This window comes from Telmatherina bonti, assembly GCF_933228915.1.
Source record: "Telmatherina bonti genome assembly, chromosome: 18".
Lineage (NCBI taxonomy): Eukaryota > Metazoa > Chordata > Actinopteri > Atheriniformes > Telmatherinidae > Telmatherina > Telmatherina bonti.
In genome coordinates, this window is record NC_136616.1 from 25,978,542 (window position 1) to 26,001,482 (window position 22,941).

At 38.8% G+C, this 22,941-nt stretch overlaps 1 protein-coding gene across 1 annotated transcript in view; it reads left to right on the forward strand.

Moving 5' to 3' along the window:
* Positions 1 to 22,941, forward strand: part of plcb3 (phospholipase C, beta 3 (phosphatidylinositol-specific)) — a gene marked incomplete at both ends in the record, with an annotated part of 60,996 nt that overhangs the window by 13,225 nt on the left and 24,830 nt on the right. The window contains 2 exons of the mRNA XM_079257803.1: positions 3,961 to 3,984; positions 5,720 to 5,806. Coding sequence (XP_079113929.1) covers positions 3,961 to 3,984; positions 5,720 to 5,806 — 111 coding nt within the window. The remainder of the gene's footprint in view (positions 1 to 3,960; positions 3,985 to 5,719; positions 5,807 to 22,941) is intronic.

Below are 22,941 nucleotides of genomic sequence, written 5' to 3' on the forward strand. Positions count from 1 at the left end.
AGCCCATACTACCTGAATAACATCATTAATCCAGTGATTGTGCCCCTACATGAACAGCACAGGCCTAATTTCATCTTCATGGACGACAATGCTCCTGCTCATCGAGGCCACATCATCAGGGAACGGCTGTTGGAGACTGGTGTACCTCAAATGGAATGGCCTGCACACTCTCCAGACCTGCATCCCATTGAAAACCTGTAGGATCATCTGAGCCGTCGTGTAGAGGCTCGAAACCCTGCACCCCAGAACCTCAATGACCTGAGGGCTGCCCTTCAAGAAGAGTGGGATGCCATACCTCAGCAGGCAATAAGTTGCCTTGTGAACAGCATGAGACGTCGTTGTCAAGCTGTAATTGATGCTCAAGGGCACATGACGAGATATTGAGACGTTCAAATTTTTTGTTGTGGTGTAACTACCATTGTTGTTACCTTTTGTGTTGAATTTTTTGAGATGAGGAAATCAGTAGTGCATCCTTCTACTTAAATGTCTTATATTATATCACTGTAGCATGAACATATTGCATTTTCCATAAATTTCACCTGAAAGCCAAATATCCCTAACTTTTTGTGAGTAGTGTATGTTTTTATTCTGCAACTTATTCTTGCTTGAAAGTTCTTTGAGTGATACGATCTTAATTTCAATCTATTAAGCTTTCCGATCACACACCTGTCTGCGTGTAAATGTGTGTTTGTGGGCCTGATTCCATTGGAAGTTCCTATTTATGTGAAAGTGTGTGTATGTATACACTGTGTGTACATAAGTGGCTTGTCAAGAGAATCAAAAGGACTTTTTTTTTTTTCTTTTTAATGAATCAGCTGATCGACATATCTAGCTGATTAAAGCATCAAACAAACCAGACTGATGAGACTGGAGCAACTTCTTGCCAATTAAAGTTTTCATATTCAATGCACAAGTTGTTAATTTTTCTTGAATCTTGAAGCTTTTTTGATGCATCGTGGAAACGCATTTGTTCAAATAGAATGACAACACAATTCAAATACATAAGGAGAGTATGATTTAATACACTGCTCATAAAAATAAAGAGAACACTAAAATAATACATTGTAGATCTGAATGAATGAATGAAATACTTTTAATACTTTGTTCTTTCCATAGTTGAATGTGCTGACAACAAAATCACACAAAATTATCAATGAAAATCAAATGTATCAACTGGTCTGGATTTGGAGTTGTACTCAAAATGAAAGTGGAAAAACACACAACAGGCTGATCCAGCTTTGATGTAATGTCCTTTAAACAAGTAAAAATAAGGCTCAGTAGTGTGTGTGTGGCCTCCGTGTGCCTGTATGTTCTCCCTACAACGCCTGGGCATGCTCCTGATGAGGCGGTGGATGTTCTCCTGAGGGATCTCCTCCAGGCGGGCCAGTCCATAACATCAATACCTTCGTGTTGCAGGAACTGCTGACACACTCCAGCCACATGAGGTCTAGCATTGTCTTGCATTAGGAGGAACCCAGGTCCAACCGCACCAGCATGTGGTCCCACAAGGGGTCTGAGGATCTCATCTTAGTACCTAATGGCAGTCACATGGAGGGCTGTGCAGCCCTCCAAAGAAATGCAACCACACCATTACTGACCCACTGCCAAACCGGTCATTCTGGAGGATGTTGCAGGCAGCAGAACGTTCTCCACGGCGTCTCCAGACTCTGTCACGTCTGTCCCATGTGCTCAGTGTGAACCTGCTTTCATCTGTGAAGAGCACAGGGCGCCAGTGGCCAATTTGCCAATCTTGGTGTTCTCTGGCAAATGCCAAACGTCCTGCACGGTGTTGAGTACAACCCCCACCTGTGGACGTCGGGCCCTCATACCACCCTCATGGAGTCTGTTTCTGACTGTTTAGGCAGACACATGCACATTTGTGGCCTGCTGGAGCTCATTTTGCAGGGCTCTGGCAGTGCTCCTCCTGTTCCTCCTTGCACAAAGGAGGAGGTAGCGGTCCTGCTGCTGGGTTGTTGCCCTCCCACGGCCTCCTCCACGTCTCCTGATGTACTGGCCTGTCTCCTGGTAGCGCCTCCATGCTCTGGACACTACGCTGACAGACACAGCAAACCTTGCCACAGCTCGCATTGATGTGCCATCCTGGATGAGCTGCACTACCTGAGCCACTTGTGTGGGTTGTAGACTCCGTCTCATGCTACCACTAGAGTGAAAGCACCGCCAGCATTCAAAAGCGACCAAAACATCAGCCAGAAAGCATCGGAACTGAGAAGTGGTCTGTGGTCACCACCTGCAGAACCACTCAGTTATTGGGTGTGTCTTGTCAATTGCCTATAATTTCCTCCTGTTGTCTATTCCATTTGCACAACAGCATGTGAAACTGGTTGTCAATCAGTGTTGCTTCCTTAGTGGACAGTTCCATTTCACAGAAGTGTGGTTGACTTGGAGTTACATTGTGTTGTATAGTTGTATACTATAAAGCATACATTATGATTTATAGTATAATTATAATTAATGCATGAGGTGTTTGCTGTAAGGATAATCAACTTATATCTACGTATGCTGTAATTCATTCAGATTGAAATAACTTTTTGATCATGATAATTAGCAGCATTCAAAACCATGTTGGCTTTTTCTTAACATGCAAGTGAATCTATTCACAAATAGCCTAAAGATTTTAACCAAAGCTGTATCAGATTGCAGGATGACTGTGTCTGTGCAAGTAAAATCCAACTGTAAAGACATTAAAGCATAAATAATACCGTCAGAGAAGTTTCATCTGCTCCATAGCTTATTGCATATTGTGGGCTCAGCTGATGTATCAGTTATCTGAAACACATATGCTCGTCTGCAGAAAATGGCAGGAATTTCCTCTTAATGGCGTTTCTTTTACTCTTACCAGTGAAAGGCAGCGAAGACTCGTGGCTGTGTGCTAATGGCATGCTCGCTGTAATAATAAAAATTGTGCTTTCTTTGGTAGAATTTTTTTTTTTTGGTGGTTGTACAAGTTGGAAGCTTCAACACTTCCTTATTTGCAGTGAAAAACTTTCACTATGCGTTCATCTGATTTGCATTGATTCTGTTTATGACTTTAAGTTGAGCTGACTATTGATTCAAGTTAAATGATCCATGTACTTGTTTTATCCCAGACGAAGCATTTTGATTTGCTGCTTGCATATTTAATATAAAGCACAGTTGTGTCTGCAGGTGATTTGGATATTTGGTTGCATTGGACTCAACAAACTGCAAATTTGTACTTTGTTCAGTTTTGCTTTCTTGAAATTCCAGCTTAGCATGCAAATTATAAACAAACGTGAAGCCCAAGCTTTGCTGCAAGTCACAGAACTGTGCAGCTCTAACATTTGCGGCATCCAGCAGAGCAGAGCATCTGACATGAGGTCACAGTCTTCAGATGGTAATCACAGCATGCAGTTGGGGCTGTATAACTCTGCAGTTGTTTCAGCGAGTCAAAGCAAGGTCATAAGTTCAGTAATTTATAGAGTGGAGTTGGCGTCGCATTTGAAGATACACTCAAGTTACTCTGTCACTTGGGTGTGTGTGAAGGCAAAGTAAAGTGGAATTTGCTGTTGCATCAAAGTAACCTCATAAAAACAAACTCTAAGCTTAGGATTAGGATCAAACTTATTTCTCTTTAAGGCCTTTGTAATGTGTCTCGTCATCTGTTGTTCCTTTTACCTCATGCTCAATAGTTTGCTCATCAGAGAGTGAATCTAAATTTATAGCCAGTAACAGACAACTGTTTAAATCATTCTTTTTTTTTTTTTTTTAAACCTGAAGCCTCCTTGCAGCCTGTTTTAATTTCTTCATGAGAATTTCAGACATGGCGTCAGATTGTTCTGTCTTCTTCTGACATTTTATTTCATCCTTTTTTTTTCTCCAACCTTTTCTCCTCCCTTCTACCCGCTACCCTTCCATCTTTTGGCTCCCTTCCTTCCATCATGCTTTGAATCACACCCCTCCTGCTAACCTCTTCCTCTCTAGCCAACCTTGGAGCCTAAACTCAAGGTATGTTCAGCTTAGAGGGTAAAAGTAATAGAAATTTTGTAGTAAATAAGGTATTAAGGAACCTACAGAAGCTGTTACAGAACACAGCATGCTCTCAATATGTTGGTTATACAGATGTTTGTGCTTCAGTTGTCATCACAGTAAAAATTGTTAGCTTTTATTCTCAGAAGGAAGGATGTCAATATTTTATAAAGCTGCTAATAAGTTATGTTTATTTATGGCATGACCAATAAAATCATGAATTTATTAGTCCTGTTTTAGGGTCATATGATGTTTGGGTTTTCTATTTTTTTGCTTCAGTATTCCAGTTTTTCTATATTATTATTTTATTATTATTATTATTATTGTTATTATTGTTGTTGTTGTTATTATTATGTTATTATTATATTATTTCATCCTTCGTACCTCACAATTTGCTTTTTATTCAGGATTTTATTCTTTATTTTTCATTCTTAAATAAAATCAGATGTATGAAATGCAACTTTTAATCCTGTTCATGTTTGTGTTAAGCTTCCACCATTAACTTAGCTTTGTTAAAAGCTTTGTGAAATGGTTTCTGTGGGTTTGCTTGACTTCCATTTGATGGTGATGGTGGTGGTGGTGATGATGCTGATGCTCATGACGACTAATGTTGATGAGTCATCGGTCACTTGAGTAACAATCTGGATCATCACTGTTTATCAGGATCTCTGGACAGCATGTTCGTCTGTTGCAGCAGAACTGTAATTACAGAGCCAGAAGCTCTGTAAGCGTGTGTGTGTGTGTGTGTGTGTGTGTGTGTGTGATCATTCTCCATGATGATGCTAATGACATGTTGATTCAGGCTCCTGTGCCATTATTATGCTGCACATGAATGAGATCTAAATGCTGGCTGAGGTGTGTGATTTCCACAATCAAAACAGCTGTTGCACAACATGCAACACAAACACTCGGCCGCTGTCCATCTTTCTGTCTGTCTGTCTACACCTGCATAATGTTGAGGCACAATAAATCAGCTGTTGCCATGAAATGCATGATATTGCATGATTTTTATTCAGTAAACAGATGCAAGACCTTCATCTGTTTGCTGCTTTAAATGATAAGCTTTGTATTATGTTCACTTAGATCATGTTTCTGTAGGTAATATTTGTATTTTAAGACATTAAAGTCAGATGAACATCCAACTCTGTAACTGTATTTTCTATGATTCATTTCACTGAGTCTTACAGAGTGATGAGCTAAAACATCTAAAACTCTCAGACAGTTGCATTAAATAAGGCAACCAATTTCTTTCTCCAATATGTTAGATTAAATGCTGCTTTTAAAAAACATTTGCAGGATATATTATCTGTCAGGTCAAGTATCTTGCTTGAGATAACGCTGCCAACAATCATTGCCTGGTTTATTGGTAAGAAAATCAAGCAGGTGAGAGGTGGAAACTTATTTATGAAGCAAAACTGTGGCAGATGATGGGATTTATATCCAACTGATAGTTGTTAATGCACAATCAGGTTAAATCACTCAGTACAATTTCAGCCAAACATCCCTGCTTTTGTAATTATCTGATTGTGTTAACTCACAATCAGAAATGATGTCCCCAGTTGTAAAACTAAGGCGAAACATCCTCGAAGTGCTATATTTACCCTGCCTTCTGCTTGTAATCCTGAGCTGTCGGGATGTTTTGTGGCAGCTGTGCGATGTGAGATGGATACCCTGCGTTCATCCTTCTAAAATCTCTATTTCTGTTGCCATCTAGGAGCCCAACAGTGGTCCCCCCACTCTGGTAACCCTGAAAGTTGACCCAGATGGATTCTTCCTCTACTGGACTGGAGGGGCCAACCTGGTAAGAAGCACAGAAAAAGGAAACATGCACAACTGTTTGAACCAAATGGACTAGTGCACATCTTACAAAGAACCCACAAAAAGGCACATAAAGTAACGGAAATGAGCCAGTATAGAAATGAGCCACTATAAAGCAAACTACGTCGGATTCTTAATGTACCAACATAAGTGCTAAATTGAGTAAAACACGTACTTGTTCACTTTAACACCGCTGTATGGCTACAAACCCATTTCATCCAGATATTTTGTCCTTCTTAATAGCTCTTCCTTCCTTCTTCATCTCAGAGCTTCTTATTGTGGTTTTCCTCAGTCCATTAGTTCAACCAAAATGACTTTCATCAATTTGTCGTGGTTTTATTTGTGTCCTGTTTCGTCTCCTCCCTGTTGTCTTTGTGGTCTTATCAGTCCTGATTTCTCTCACTCCATCAGTACTCCTGCACATCCATAGTCCCTTCCAATTCTTTGGTCAGCCATTTGTTTGCTCATTACTGAAGCAATATTAGATTTTTCAACATTTAGCTGACGCAAGATACCGTCATACTCATTTATTTCTGACAATAATATAATGTTAGTTCTGTTGCATTTGTTTAGATTAGTGAGCGTACTCAGCTTTGTGACAATTCCAGCAGAGAGCGTCTTCCAAATTACAGGGGTTCATGTTTTTTGGTTAGCATGAAAGCAAAATGTATCTGCAACAATGTCTTTTGAGAGATACAGCATGTTAAATCCATTGATTTATAAAAAAAAATGAGTGGTATATAATCACAACAAAATGAGTAAAATATCACATTTCTAAGTTTCTTGCTGCTGTGTTTGTGTTGATAATAATGGAAATGATTTTTTGTGAGTTTATGGTTTTGCAGACATGCAATAGTGTAATATTTGTGACAGGTCTTTCCTTGACCTCTGCTGTACATGAAATGTCTTGTGTCGACCACTCATCTGGCTGTTTATCCTAAAGGCATGAACGAAATGGTCTTTTGATCGCAAGTATTGTCACTGTGTTGTGTCTGTGTGATGTGAACTGTGTGCACATGTATAGGAGTATACATATCTGGGCCAAAGCACACGTCACCCTTTCTGTGTGCACGTTTGTCAGCATGTGTTCACGCATTCACATATTAAAAAAAGCTTTAAATACTCATTTTATCCTGATGTCTTACTTGTGCATGTGTCTGCACACACGTGAATGTGTGTGATTGAGATAATAGGCCATTTGTCGCCTGAGGTGCAGCTGTGACACTGTTTTGCAAAGATTCAGACTGTCAGCTATGGATCCTTCTCATCAAGATGGTAAAGCTGTTGTACAGAGGTGATACTTGCATTTGAACTGCAAATGCAGAACTTAAGAAGTGAGGTACTAAGCCGTTGTCTTCCACAAGCTGACACAATTTCCTGAGCTCTTAATGAAATGTTTTTGACAGACCATGGTGAAAATACCACAGGGATACAGTGTTAACTTCCTTTTCAGCCAAGTCTTTACACCTCTCTTCATAGTAGCTAGGTTTAGTTCAGTAATCCACTCAGTGTCCCCCTTCTCCTATCTGGGGTGGACTTATTTGAGATCTCTCCTAAAGCTGTGAGATACATGTAGATGTAGACACAGATTATGCTTAATAACCTTTTAAACATATTATTAAATGTTTAGAATACATTTCCTCACAGATGAGCTCACATTAGCACACAGTAAATGAAGATAAGTCTACTTTGGTAAGCAAATAACTTATTTGGCTATTTTGTTTCTGTTTGCTAAATATTTTTTTTTTGTTGTTCACTTGTATACAGCTGGTACTTTGAGATATTTTATCCACTTGCAAAGGAAGGCAGATGAAATCCTATCATTTCTCTGTTGCCTGGAGAATTCCCAAATTCTGACTTTACAAATTACAAATTGAAAAGCCAGATTTTGATATTGGGATATGAGAAATGATTAAAAAAAAACAATGGTTGAACATTATCCTCTCAGTTTTTTAGGTAAAGTGGACCATATAACTTTTGATTTGAGTTTATCAAACAGCAAGTGTCTTATATGATACATCTAGTATGCATCTGAGGAATGCCACGATTTCAGCTGAAATGAAACTAAGCTGCAATTTTTTTTCTTTCAGTTTTTCACTCTGAAGAAAAATTCAACAAATCTTATCTGCTCACTAAATTTGACAAATTTTAACTAAGGCTTCCCCAAAGTACCATGGTTGTTAAATCCAAGCGATAATTGTGAAGCTAATGCAGAAGTGACAAAAATTACAATTTTCCCCTCCTCCACTAGGGGACAGGTGTCAAACTCCAGTCCTCGAGGGCCAATTACCTGCAGGATTTTGTTGTTTTCATGCTCCAACACTTCTGATCAAAATAAATTAATAGGTTGACAAAAGGCTGTTGGATCTATTTGGTTGGAATCAGGTGTGTTGGTGCTGGCAAACAACAAAAACCCTTCGGATACCCCTGTGCAATGGGCTGGCTTCAGGGAGTCAATCTCCATAGACTCCAATGTTAAAAAGGCCAATTTCCCTACAGAACTGAACATGTTTAAAGCCTGGATCCCTGACATCCATCTGCAAGAACTGTGGTTTTTAGCCTGCTGACAAAGCGACTTATCTTTAGCTCCCCTACCTCCATTAGCTGGGTAACTCCCATTAGCTTCTTCTGGGTGCGAGTTAGCTCTTAGCTACGAACGGGTCAGAGTCTGATGGATGTCAATCATTCACCTCCACACTCACAGCCCTCAGCTCTCAGCTCTACCTCTTTACTTTCTGGGAGCGATAGTATGCGTGATGCTGCCAAGATGGTAATGGTTGGAACCGCCCAATGAGCTTAAATTCAGCTTTTCAGACCCTATAGGTGATGTCATAGAAGCTTTGTCCATCTTTTCTATAGTCTATTATTATATCTAAGTTTTTATATTGTTTTTTTACTTTAGATACTTAAATTAATATTCAGTAGAAAGGGACTTTAAAAATCAAAATATGTCTTAAATATGTTGCTATGGAAATTTAAAAAAAATAAGTGAATCAAAACTGCACAACCCAGCGATATCATGATTTTTTACATGTTTTTTTTCTGTTCTGTTTTAATCCTGCTGCATTCAGTTTGTACTTGAAAGTCAGAAACTCAACGTGAATGCTCTCTGAAGTCAGAAATCTGTTTGGGGTAAGTGGGAGCAGACCCACCTACCCCGAGTTTACTAGTAGAGATGGCTGCCCAACAAAACAAGACTGAATGAAACCAAGAGTATGTCTAAATGTACTTGTTTAACTGTAAATTAAAGGTAGCGTTTTGTAACTTCTACACTGAGATTAAGTAAAATGACTAAATAAAAGCAATGGATGTAGTCTCTCTGCTAACATTAGGAACTGTTGCTGACATGTTAGCTTCTGAAATCTCAAGCTAAACAGCAGGGATCTTAGAAGCGTCCATGTTTGTTTTCCCCAGTTTCCAAGTTAACATGCACAACTCTGTTGTGACGTCATTCCCTGTTTCAACTTCTGACCTCTGAGTCAAGTCAAACGCAGTTTTAAACCTGGTGACTACATTTCTCACAATGCAACTTCCTTCAGTGTCATATTATTTGTGCTGTGGCTTTAAATCAGATCACTGTCTACTGCACCTCTAAATGTGGTTTTGAAAAACATCTGTGGCATTTCTTGTGCTTCCTGTGATAACAATCTAATAGTACTGTCTCAACACAAATGCTCATAAAACTGCTTTTGAGCATGCAACTTCATCGGGGAAATTTTTGAAGATTTTCTGTTTTGACAATGTAAATGTTTGTAGCATTTGCTCAGGACTTTTCTGGAGTTTTGGACCCAGTTCACATGTAAAGTAGCCAAACATTCAGCAGATGAGCATGTTCTGTAAGGAAGCAAGACTGCATCTTGGTAAGATTTACTAAATCATATTTTTTTCTGCAGGCCAATATGTTGCTCATTACCTGATCATATTTCATTAGATATCTTCAATTACACTAAAACAATAATCAGGAAATTTTATTCATTTTTAAGATGCAGTGAAGAAAAGTTATTTCCAAACCACACTCTCCATATATTGTCCTACCTACCTACAGATGCAACCCTGCACCCTTTCCCTTAAATTTCTTACAAAATCTCTCATTTTAACTTTTAGAAAACTTTTGAAAGTGCATGTGTGAACAGCATTCATACAAAAAGTTAAGCCTGACTTGTCTGCAAATCTTTCTAAACATCTCCAACTGTCAAAGTAAAAACGCTTTCTGGCATCCATTCAGAGTCGGTGCCACTTCACTGCCTGTTACAATGCTTGTCACTTCTATGACTGCTACTTCTCATCAACATTAATGTGGGCATGACTAGGTTGACTTGTGGCATTTATTCCTATTTCAGTAGTGGGAATGAAGCTTGGTGACAGTCACAACCACAACTGATGAAAATAGACCTCAAAACATCTGGACAACTGAGGCTAATTACAGGGTAGTGTTGGGATGTTGACATAAACGTCAGAGGCAGGCCGTTATTTTACGTTAATTTACTTAAATATTCCAGCTCTTTCCGTGAGATAATTTCTTTTTGCCTGTATTGTGGCAAATTTTACTGTTGAGAGCCTCATAGTAAAACTTCAGCCAGTGCAACCAGGTCTGCTCTGTAAACCTCACAAGCTTCTTGAGTGATGCAGGTTTAAAATCTGGATCGGAAAATATTGACACTTAGAAAAAAAAACAGAAAAACAATGTGATGGTCTGCTTCATCTTCTTTCTTTGGTCTCGCAAAGCTCCTTTTTGCTAATCCAACTTCAAAATAGACACACCTGAATCTTTTAGAGTGACTGTGTAATCATTTCAGCGATCCCAGAGTGAAGCTATAATTCAGTCCTGTGGCTCCCCAGGAGGTTTCCAGGCAGAGCTCAGAGGAAAGAGGACACAGCAACACAGATATCCAGAGATTATTAATGAGAACAGTTAATACACTTTCACATGGATGACAAGGGTATTCTGGATGGAACCCATTTCTCTGAATAGCGGCACCCAAAATATTCTCAAGCGCAGTTTTTATTTTGGCTTCTCTGCTGTTCTTGTTAGATGACAGAAACTTCCACCAAACATATCTGCAAGATACTTTCTGACTCAGGCTGTCAATCAACATTGTTTTCATAATCTCAGCAAAGTCAAGCAAGAGCACTCAAAAGTCTGCAACCCCAGGAAGTCAGAAGCCATTACAAGTTGAGAAAATATAACCTCTACTATAAAGGTGACATTGCATTTTATTGAGGGCAACCTGCTTCATGTGGTTTAAAGTTCAGCCTCTGGGGATTTGAGTGTCTGAGGACACGGTACATACTCTCTATGGCCTCAAGCTCCACAGGTAATGTAAAATATTTCAATGACAAAAATTTTTATTTAATTGTTGATCAGAAAATTAGTTTCTGCTTTGTCACCAAGTAAACCATAGGCATTTTTTGGCCAGTTTTTGGGAGTGCTGAAGCCCCACTAGACTGAAGCAAAGCAGCCCTAAAATCTTGAGTTGTTTTTTTTTTTTTTTCTTTTCTTTTAGTGTATGCGTTTTATAAAATAAAGAAACAAACCAAACAAACTATAAAAGTGTAGAAACTATACACTACTTGGTTAAAAAGTATTAATATTAGTAATTAGTAGTAATATTAATTAGTAATAATATTTTAATAATCTAAAGATCCAATAGGGCTGCATGGTGGTATAGTGGTTAGCACTGTGGCCTCACAGCAAGAAGGCTGCTGGTTCGGCCCTCGGCTGGGGCCGTTTTGTGTGGAGTTGGCATGTTTCCCCATGTATGCGTGGGTTCTCTCCGGGTACTCCGGCTTCCTCCCACCATCCAAAAACATGCATGTCAGGTTAACTGGTGTGAGTGTTTGTCTCTTTGTGGCCCTGCGATGGACTGGCAAGCTGTCCAGGTTGTACCCTGCCTTTCACCCAAAGATAAAAAGAAAGCCTCCAGCTTCCCTATGACCCTTCATTAGACTAATGAATGAATAAAAATCCAATAATAATCTTGCCTGGCCAAGCAGCTCCCTGGATTCTGAACACCCCTAAACCTCTGATCCTAGAATCGCCCCTGAAGTAACTAAATAGATAAAAAAAAAAAACCCCAAGTTTAATAACGTTCTCAGTTTGGTTGCAATTATAGTCACATGAAGATGCACAACAATGGTTCTTCATGTCTTCACACTGATGGATGTTACGAGCTACAGAGGACGTGCCCCACACACACACTTCTTATTATCAACAAATATATTGAACTTTATGCTGATTTCTACATTTGGTAATTAATCTTAACATTTGTGAGTAGAGCTGCACGCATACGTCCATGTTTGTAACGTTGATGAAAGAAATTACGATCAGAGCAGCTCATCAAGATGTCAGAACTTTAAGTTTTATTCAAGTCATCTGTTAAAAATTCTTCTATTTCTTCAAATTGCAATATATGTTGCAGGGTTAGGAAAAAATTGCAGTGCCTGTTTTTTCCAACAGCGTGCAACCCTCGTGCAGAGCTGTAAAAGTTGGCCCATGCACTGCGTGGTGGTGCACGTTCCAGCCAGTTCACGTTTCATCCATCATCATCTTTATGAACCACTTTTTATTCTTATCTGACTCTATTTGGATCGCCTGCTGTCATCCTCGCAGTTTTTCTTTTAAACATCTTACATAAGAGTTCTTCTTTATCCACTTTGTGTTGCCACCTTGCTTTGCATCGTTTGTACCTTTTCTCAGGTTTTCATCCATCGTCCCATCTTACATCCACCTGTTTCATATCACCCTCTCCTTCAGCACCGCTTTGTTTAACCTTTGTTTTTCTTTAAATATCCCAGCTCTTTCCTCTGTTTTTTCAATACTTCATGTTACCACTGTCTCTGTGTTGACACTTTCCTTGAACACTTTTCTTGTCTTTCATATCTCTCACTCATCCACGTTCCCTCCCGGGATCCTTTTTCTATCTATTTGTCTGTTATCTCCCTTCCTTCATCTTTACATAATGTTTGGAGAGGCATCTTCCAAGAACTCTAAATTGTGTGTGTGTGTGTGTGTGTGTGTGTGTGTGTGTGTGTGTGTGTCCAGTCAGAGCCTTCAGTTCCCATAACTCTTGAGTCAGTAGCGATAACAAACTGTCTGGGAAGGTGGGGGGATGGCAAGGTGGTTGGGCTGCTTTTAAATGTGCAAAGGACTTTTTGTAACTTTTTTAATGTATGAAAAGTGTGTTGTAAATTAGGATTTGATTGGATACATGCACACACTACAGCTATGAGGAGACAAATCCCACCATGCACCAGTCTGCACTGGGTTTCTTTTCCTTTTCATTCGATATCCTTTCTTTAAAATCTGCCCAATCATGATTATTAGTGAATTTTCACACCAACAAGCCCATTTTTATCTAACCAATGAGCAACCACACTCGTGTGATTCAAATACGGTCTCTCCTGGCTTTTGCAAGCATGGACTGAGCGGGTTGCAAATGAGGGATACATTTGACAAATGGGGTTATTGCAAATGGCGACTTTAATAAAGGTGGGAAACATGCACTAGCCAGCTTGTGTTCAGGAGGAACCCAGAACAGACCTGCTTTTGACAGAAGTCCTTTTGATGACCAATGTGCTGCAGAATTTCCTGTAGTTTTTATGCGGTCTAAGAAGAGTTCTCTCATTTGTCTACTGATTTCAGTCAAAGCTAGTTTATGATCTTCTCTTAACTCCTGACCTTAAGATCCTTTGGCATCCAGTTTTATAAGTGAGATTCCTCAGCATTTTGAGTGCAGGTCATTGGGTTGACTCCAGCTGAGGCTATATTGTGAACACAAAGTGCATGCCAGTGGCCATGCCTTACACAAGAGCCCAATCCACACATATATGCTTACAATTTCCTGTTAATCTTGCAGTCAGTCCTCTTTGTGATCTCTAACCAAACCTTCCTCCTACTTTTCCTCTTTGCAGTTATGTTCCAAAGAAGCTGTTTTGACTATTTAATGGATGCTCCTGCGGGTCAGGTTAGAATTGAGGCAAAGGTTGAGATGGACATGGGTGAAAGAGTTGATATGGTTGGTTCAACTGGTCTTTAATCCATTCAAACCAGCAAGTAGATGCATTGAATTAAAAAGTGTTTCTTAAGAAATGCACAAGTTATAAAATATAAGACATATTAACAGCAAAATCAAGAAAATATTTAGAAAACAACCCTTATTTATTTGCAATCTAGATCCATAATGAATGCTCCAAGTCCTTTTATCTGAAGGGATTTTAACTGCAGTTCCCCTTATCAGGAGCATCTGCCCTTACAATCCAGTGTTTTCTCATATCTAAATGTACCAAAAAAAAAAAGGATTAGAATTCAAAAAAGAAGTTCTGTAAAATAATGTTGAATCAATTTTAATTCATTGATTGTAGAAATGATAAGAAGTGACTTTAGGTACCACCAACAAGCAATCACAGCCAGCTCCAATACATATTTGTCTTCAACACTCTCAGAAAGCATCCGCATCTGTCTAGAAATACTTTGGCAATGTTCACATATACCTGATTCATTTTTGCTAAGTCAGGGCTGTGCTTCACAGTTTGAACTATGCTGTAATGTATGACAGTACAGAGTAGAGCTGGGCGATATGACCTTTTAGTAATATCCCGATATTTTTATGGCATGTCACGATAAACGATACATATCTCGATATTTACCTTAGCCTTGAATTAATGCTTTGGTGCATACAAGCACATCAGTAAGATGATTTTGTGTCTCCATTAAAACATAATTGTTCATACTGCATTAAGATATGCAGATTTTAAACATTCATGCCAAAAAGATGAAATTGTAATGAAGCAAACTGATCAAAACCGTATTTATTGAACAGTTAAAGCAGTGGCAGAAACATGTCATTTTAAAACGAAATAAAGTGCCTTTGCATGATGTAATAAATGCAACATATGAAAAAACGTGCTCTGGGGGGGGGGGGGGGGGACTTTTCAAATGATGAACTATTATAAGGCTTTGCTTTATGGATACGTTTTTGAGTTGTCGTGTATTTTAATCGCAGAGTTTAGCGTAGAAATCTCTTATAATACAGGCAGAATGTCCTCGTATTGTCTCCAATAAACGGCTTCAGACAGTTTTTAATTCAGGATTTGATTCCCACTCCTTTCTGTACTTTCTAGAGACATGACGAGCTAGATAAATATGCTTGTGTCACACACACAGTGGATGAGGTGAGTAAATGACAGAGGCTGTGAATGTAATCAAATAGAATTAATTATTTTTGCGTGACGTGAAAAACTTTGTAATTTACGTCCCACTCTGTAATCCAGAGCGGGATCAGTGGCGGATTTGGCTGTTCATTGTGGCTGTGGGTGGAGTCGTGCAGGTGTCCTCTCTGCTCCTCTGACTGGCTGCAGCTGCAGCTGGAGCGACTGAGTGCTTTAGGACGGGGAGAGACTCTCATTCTGACAATAACTTTACAATATGTGCTTCAAAGTCAGTCGCCAAAACTCCAGGAAAGTCTCCAATAACTCCAGTAAAAGTCGCTAGATTTGTCGCTAGTCGCTTTTCACAAAAAGTCACCAAATTTAGCGAGAAAGTGTCTACACGCTGTCTCTCATGACGTAGCACGTAGCTCACGTTATGTATGTAACGAGGTGCGCTTGCTTTAACTCTCTGTGCAAAGCGGTGCAGAGTCGAGGAGGAGGGAGGAAACCCCACCCACAGCTAAAAACAACTGCGTGACAACAGGATACTCGAATATGACGAATATAGGCATTTTCTATATTCGCACAGGCGACTAGCCACGATATATCGAGTATATTCGATATATTGCCCAGCCCTAGTACAGAGGCAGCACATGGAGATGGAAGTTAATCTGCTGCCAGTGGGCTATGTCGGTAAGGGAGAGCAGGCATGAAACACACCGCTTTACTAAACAACATGGTCATAACTGATTCTACATATTGATAATTGTGTAAACACACAGATGTGACACTGAGTTTTTCCATGGTTTGCAATTACCAAAGAGGAACAGCAGTGACATGTAGAGGATCTAAACCTAACAAAAGGGACATCATGTGACAGAGCACATCAGGCAGAAAAAAAACAGCCTCGTCACATTCTTTCTCTCAGTGGGTTGTATGTTTATAAGTGTTTGTACAAAATTGTGTTGTTTTTTGTGGATTGTGCTGTCAGAGGTTGAATTGTATTATAATTTTTGCTCATATTTTGGACACGCATTTGTTCAGATAAAGACAAATAACACAGTGTAAAAACTGATCTCTCCACCTAGTCAAACTGGGCATGTTGTGGTGTTTGTTTGTAAAAATGTACTTTCTAATAAAAAAAGGCTAATGAACGGGGGGAGATTTGACATAGTTTAGTTTGGCTGCATAAAGCCTCACCTGCCACGGAGTGAAACTACACCTGGCACAGCAGCTAATCCTTGCAGTCAATCTGTTTTGCTTTGGCTTTCTTTATCACTTTAGTGCTTGGCCTTTTGTTTTATGCTTCTGATTCACCTTTCATTGGTCTTTTCCTCCCACATTTCCCTGTCCACGTCTCTCCGTCTCAGGGCAGCTGGTAGCTATCACATAGACAAGGCAAAAGCTGTTCTTCTAATATAAACTGAAGGATGACATTTCCTCCTGCTCTGTTCTACGTTTTGCTTTCTTTGCCTTCCAACTCACCATCTATATTCCCTCTTTCCCAAATTCACCTTTTTTTTCTTCCCTTCTTCATCCCCTGCTATCTGCTGCTTCATTCCTCATCAGTACATCAATTTTCCTATGTGGACCCTCCTCTATAAGAGTTATTGCTCCTTAATTTCTTGCAACAACATTTCTAATCTCCCTCATTCTCTCTTTGGGCGTGGGAAAGTGGGCAGGAAGTTGCACAGACGGGGACATGTGAGGTGCTGGGGAATTTTGTTGCCCCCTCTTCCCTCCGCCTACTTCTCCTCCACCAGATTTCCCATTAATGATTTTTCTGGCATGCCTATCTCCCCTTCTGTCAGTCTTTCTATCTTCAATTCCTTTTAACCCACAGCAGCATCCTGGGGACGTCAGTAGCACCTGTGCCTTCAGATATTTTGCCCCCGGGGATGTAACAGACCTCCAGCTTGGCCTGCTGTGGTGTGGAGTTGATTTGAAATACCTTGAACGAACCGAGGAAACGTACTTCAGTGTGTAATGTGTCACATGTCATGTGATTTTAGGAAACAACCTAGAGGTGTGAAAGCGATCTGAGCTGCTTAAATCTAACACGACAAGTCGGTGATAGCCTCTAGATGGATTAGGCTGTTGCAGTTTAGATTTGCGTCTTTTTATTTATCATCTTAATACTGATTTTCTTCTTTGATGATGAAAAACAATTACAACATTTAGATTATTTCTGCATTTCTGAACTGAAAAGACTGAAATAATGTTTGTATAGGTGCAGCCTCCCTGGTGGGAAGTGTAACCAATATCCTAAAAAATAAATGGTTTGCAGCTTCTTACAGTTGTAAGGCTTTTAGTCGTGTGTGTGTGTGTGTGTGTTAATGCCCATAATGAGCCGGCTGAATTGTTAAAGATTGTTGGCAGGTATAGGTAGAGATCCAATAAAGATTAGCTCTCTGGCTCGAGTCAGACATCCCCAAGGAATTAACTTAGAGTGAAGGGCTTACGCAACACACTGGTGGTCACTTGTGAACCCACACAGCAGTTTTCAGGGGAAGTTAAGTGTGGCTGCTGATAATACGACAGTTTCCTTTCCTCTCTTTTGCTTTCTTTACTTGGTTGCATGTTTTTTCTGTGAATATTCTCTCTTTGGAGAGGAATCTTCAATTTAACTTGCAGAGACACGCTGATGCACACACACACACACACACACACACACACACACGCACACACACACACACAGAGATAAGGAACACACACATACACAGATCTCTAAACCCGAGTTTGTTGATCTGCATGGAGAAGTGAGACATTGCGTGGTATCAAATCTATTGTCAAAGCAGACGCTTCCTGTACGCTGCACGAGTTACTGTGTGGATGTGTGACTTGTGTTTTCTCTACCATTTGTGTGTGTCTGTGTATCATTTGTGTATGTCTGCATGCAAATTTATTTAATTATACCATTTAATACAGGATTTTATTTACATAGTTTCAGTTGTCATTAATCATTAATCATTAGTCATTTGTCTACAAAAGTTTGACACTGTAATAATAAATATAATAGTTAGGATCTGCAAACGATTACGGCATAATGAGGAAAAAATGTCAGTTTTTAGACAACTAAACTTGAATGATACTTAATTAAAAGCCTCTCCTCCATTTGTGTTGCTGTAATGGTGCATGCCGAGTTCAGGTGTTTTAAATAATATTTGGATGTTTACACATTGTGTTTCAGCTGTTAAAACACTGATATAGATCAGTAGGCTTGTTAATATGTTGCTCTTCTTTTAAACTCATAAGATCATCATAGTTTTCTGTTTCGTGCTCTGATAGACTCTGTGGTTCAGCTGAAGAAAGGGGTCATCCATTAATTGTTGTGAAGTTTGGCTTCTTTAGTTCACATTTTGAAGTGTGTTTGGGGGAAAGATTAAACCACACGTTGCCCATAATGAGTTTATGATAAAGAAAATACACAAAGTGAGTGGCCCTGCATGTTTATGTGTGTGAAGTGATCTTTTATGAAGCACTTAGTGGTCATCAAGACTAGAAAAGCTCCATATAAACACAGTCAATGGTGGGCATTGTTGTAGCAATCTTACAGCTGAATAAACAGTGAAAACAGTGAATGCCGAAAAAACAACAATTCTTTGTACAAATCTTTGTTTAATTCTGTTTTGCTGCTGAAAGCTTAAAAATATTCAAATGAATAATTGACCAATATTTTAATTTATATGCAGCCCCTATGATTTATGCGAATATCTGAATAAACTGTTCATAAATAAAAAGGTTGACAGTAGGTCTATTTCTTCTACCGGTGTTTTTTTTAGAGCCTGTTTGACAAGCTGTAACAAAGCTGGTTTGTTTACTCAGATAAAAACTTTCACACAGCAGTAAAAATGCCAAAATGTAGGCACATAGGACAAATGTGATGTATGAGACATGTATGAGGAACGGTCATAAAATCTGAATATAAGAATATCCTCCATTCATTAAATGGAATAGATGTAGATATTCCTCATATCAAAGTCTGATCATCGTTCATAAAAACTAAAAGAAGAAGAAGAAAAAAAGAATATTTAACTGTGATTGTTTTGTGCCTTTTATTTGATATTTTTTTGGCTTATTTGTAGCCCAGAAACCAACAGCTAGGGCTTCTTAGGCTAGGCTAACTGTATGCTAGCTGTAGTTTAAGCTACAACAACTTGGTAAAAGCAACTGATAAGCTGCTTTTCGCTAGACGATGCACACACAGTTTTTCTTTCTTTCAGCCTATTCTTCATGTTTCATCCTTTTTTCATGTTGCATACTTGCGTGTCCATGTGCTGCTGGGTGCACATGAGGGTTTGTGTCGCAAGATCTCGTCACTGATCTTTGTTTTTATTTTACCAAAGATTTATGATAACTGAAAGCTCTATGTGAAAGTTTCTGTGTGTGTTTAGTTCAACTTTATTTATTTGCGCTTTGAGACATATGGTTATGAGTGTGTTGTGCACATGCTAATTTTATTGATGCCTTCTTGCTTTTATTCTCCATAAGGGATCATTTTACATTCAGACTGACTTTATTTTCTTGTGTTTTTGTTCTTTCTCTTGAGTTTTTTTATATTCTTATAAGAAGTAAGAAAATCATTGTCTCCATGCTGATTGTACAATAAATCACATTATAAATCACTGCTGAGTGTAGAATGCAAATGTTAACATTCTTGCTTTTATTAATAATTTAGATTTAGTTTTTGCTCTTTAAACAGTCCAAAATATGACACATCGGAGAAATGGATTAAAAAAAGAAGAGAAAAAGTTGAAGAGTGAGATCCAGTTGATATACACAAAGGATTTGTAATGAGATGACAGCGTTATAAAGTTGTCCCATGCTTCTCAGGAGTATTAAGTGTCTCTCTCTCTCCTTCTCTAAACACCTTGCCAACTCTCCCATTGGAGCCATAAAACAGTTTGAAGCTCTCTTTGTTCTGCTTTTCTGCTGTTTCTGTGTCCTTTAAAGTCTCTCGTCAAGACCTTCTCTCCATTTCTCCTCTGCACTGATTGGCTGATTGGATTGCAGCCAAGTGGCATTGGGTGGGGGCGCGTGCTGTCCACTACCGTCTATGTTGGTGTGCACATGCAAGCGCTCATGGGGATCAGTTTTCAATATGCCGTCATCATGTGCCATTTGATAGCAGCAATAATTGGCCATTTGAAACATATTTAGCAGTGGTGACCTTTTGAAATGAACACTTGGACACGTCACAGGAAAGGAGTGGTGCTGTCCTGATTGTTTAGTTGCTCTTTCATATTTTTCTAATCATTAGAAAATGAATGGAAAAGGCTGCCAGGGGGGAGGGAGGAAGGGAAGTAGAAAGTCAATCAAAGAAATGAAGGAAGGAAAGGAGATAGTTCATGAGGCTTTAATCATAACAGATCAACGCTTTCTGGGCTTGTTTCAGTGCGTTCACATAAGCTGACCTAATAATCAGTACAGGATCAAATCACTTTTGCACACAAGTGCTGGAACATCAAAAGGCAAGGCTGAGGCTAGCTCTTTTTAGCTTAGCACTGTGACAGGATGCAGAGGAAATGTTATCTTTGTGGAAAGTCGCCAAAATCTACCTGCCTGCTTCGCTTAAAGTCAACTTCATTAACCCGTTCATGCATAGTGGCCGTATAGTGAACACCTATTTACAAGCTTTTTCTTGCATATCTTGGTATTTTTTGTAAATAAACCACTTTAGATGATGTCAGTGAGTCATCCAATATGTTTCCACTCACTGGAGAATAAATAAATATGATATATTTGAACATAATGTGATTACACAAGTTTGCCTTTGCAATAAATAGGAAAAGAAAATGATGCAGCTATATTTTACACAAGATTTACATAATTATTATATATTATTTTATAAATATTTTATAGAAAACATTAAAATGATTCATGATAAATTCTAAATAACACTAATAAACAAAGAAAAGTATTATTGCATAAGTCTGTAGAGGTAAAATACTGTATTTAAGAAAATGTAGCATTGTATTTTATTAATTCATGCATGAAAGGATTAAACCGACACAAAACCACAAGTTTAAAACTGGGGAAGCATGTCGTCATATGTGACACTGTAAAAAGTATTTGTTTTTATTCTTCTCAATTCTCTTCAATGTTTGCTAGAATTATTTTAGCCATTTTCCCAGTTTTTTTAGTTTGTTTTTTTCCACTTTAAGGTAAGTTATCTGTATTTAATCATTTTAACATGGAAGCACTCAGAACAATCCTCTGCAAAGCTCATTTTCTTTCTTTTTTTCTTTTTGTCTTTTCTGTCAGAGTTTATGGGGATAATTTTTCATTTTGAGGTTCTAATAGCAAAATGATTCATTTTTCCCTATAGGGTTAAAAAAAAAAAAAAAAAAAAAAAAAAAAAAATTACCTTCTAACACCTGCTCCTGGGAACCTGTAAAGTAGCATTACTAGGCTTATAGAATAATAGTTGCATTAGAAGTGAATTGAGACATCCATCCAGCTATTTTCTGAACTACTTAATCCAATTCAGGGTTGTGGGGAAGCTGGAGCCTATCCCAGCAATTTGCAGGCGAGAGGCAGGGTACACTCTGGACAGGTCCCCAGTCCATCACAGGGCTGAATTGAAACAATATATTTAATTAATCCCTATTATTTGGATGAAAAATAATCATCTAGTAGCAGTGTCACATTTGTGAAGTCGATAGCCTCATCATTAAAGTGGCTGATGGGTAAAAACGTTTTCTTCCGCCAGTGTGAGAGGTGTGTTAGATGAGCAGTAAACAAACAGTTTAACTTTGATTGTTAGAACTAAAGAAACTCAAATACCGCAAAAAAGTGATGAAAGAAGCCCTACGGCTTGCTGTGTATGGAGCTGCAAAGACACATGCCCACGCTGACCTCTGTGCACCAGCAAAAGCACCCACTGGGATAACTGGAGTCTTAGCTTTCATATAAACGTTACTTTGACATGTCACACCTACCTAAACATTGCTGCAGACCATGCACACCCCTTCGCAGCTGGATTTCCTGATCACAGTGGTCTCTTTAAGCTTGCTACACTTCAAAAGTGTACAAGAACAGTTTGAGGGACAGAACAAAGAGTGAAACGTGTCGTTCCAGCCCTCACATGCCCCTTTCTCAATCCGATCCAGCATCTGTGGCATGTGCTGGAAAAACAGGTCCCACCTCTAAACTTGTAAAATCCACCTTGAGGGGGTCTTATGAAGTCCATTCCTCTGCTGGTTGGAAGTGCTTTGGCAGCAAGTGGAGGAAAGAAGTTGTTTAAAATGTTTTAATATGCTTATTTTGCTTTTGCTTTTGTTTTGACCTACAATTTTTCAGACTACAAATAAAAATAAACTAACAAAAAAAATCATCAATATGAAGAGTTTCACTGGTTGTCACTAAATGTTAAGATGGAAAAGCTAAATCTAGCAGATTCAGAAGCAGCGTGGCAGCAATAAAACTGATTTTATCCTTGTTAAACCTGTCTCAGACCATGTTGAGGCGATAAGGCTGCTGTAGAGTAGCAGACATTCTCTGCTGCAAACCCTCATAGATCTGGATGAAAGATTTCTACAGATAACATCCATGTTTCATGGGAATTTTGTGTCTTCAGTGAAGTTAAACTTGGGGCACCTTGCGTGTGTAAAAATATAAACAGACTTAAACAAACACAAATGAATATGCAACTTAAATATTTAATCATTTTGATGTTCTGAAGTAAATAATCAGATATTCCCTTCTGCTGCTTTTATTGATAGCTGTAATTGCAAAAGAAATCTGAAAGCTAATTTGATATTTAGGGGTTTAATGGTACATGTATTTGCATTTTCTTTTAGGCAACAATTGCTACTGAACTAAATAGGACGTGGCGATATGACGATATATATTTGGACGATAGAAAATGTCTATCATTTCATATGAGGCTCTATTGTTTACTTTACAATAAGGTGCTTTACAGACGATTTTACATCAAAATGCGCTTGACGACATGCACACTGCAATATA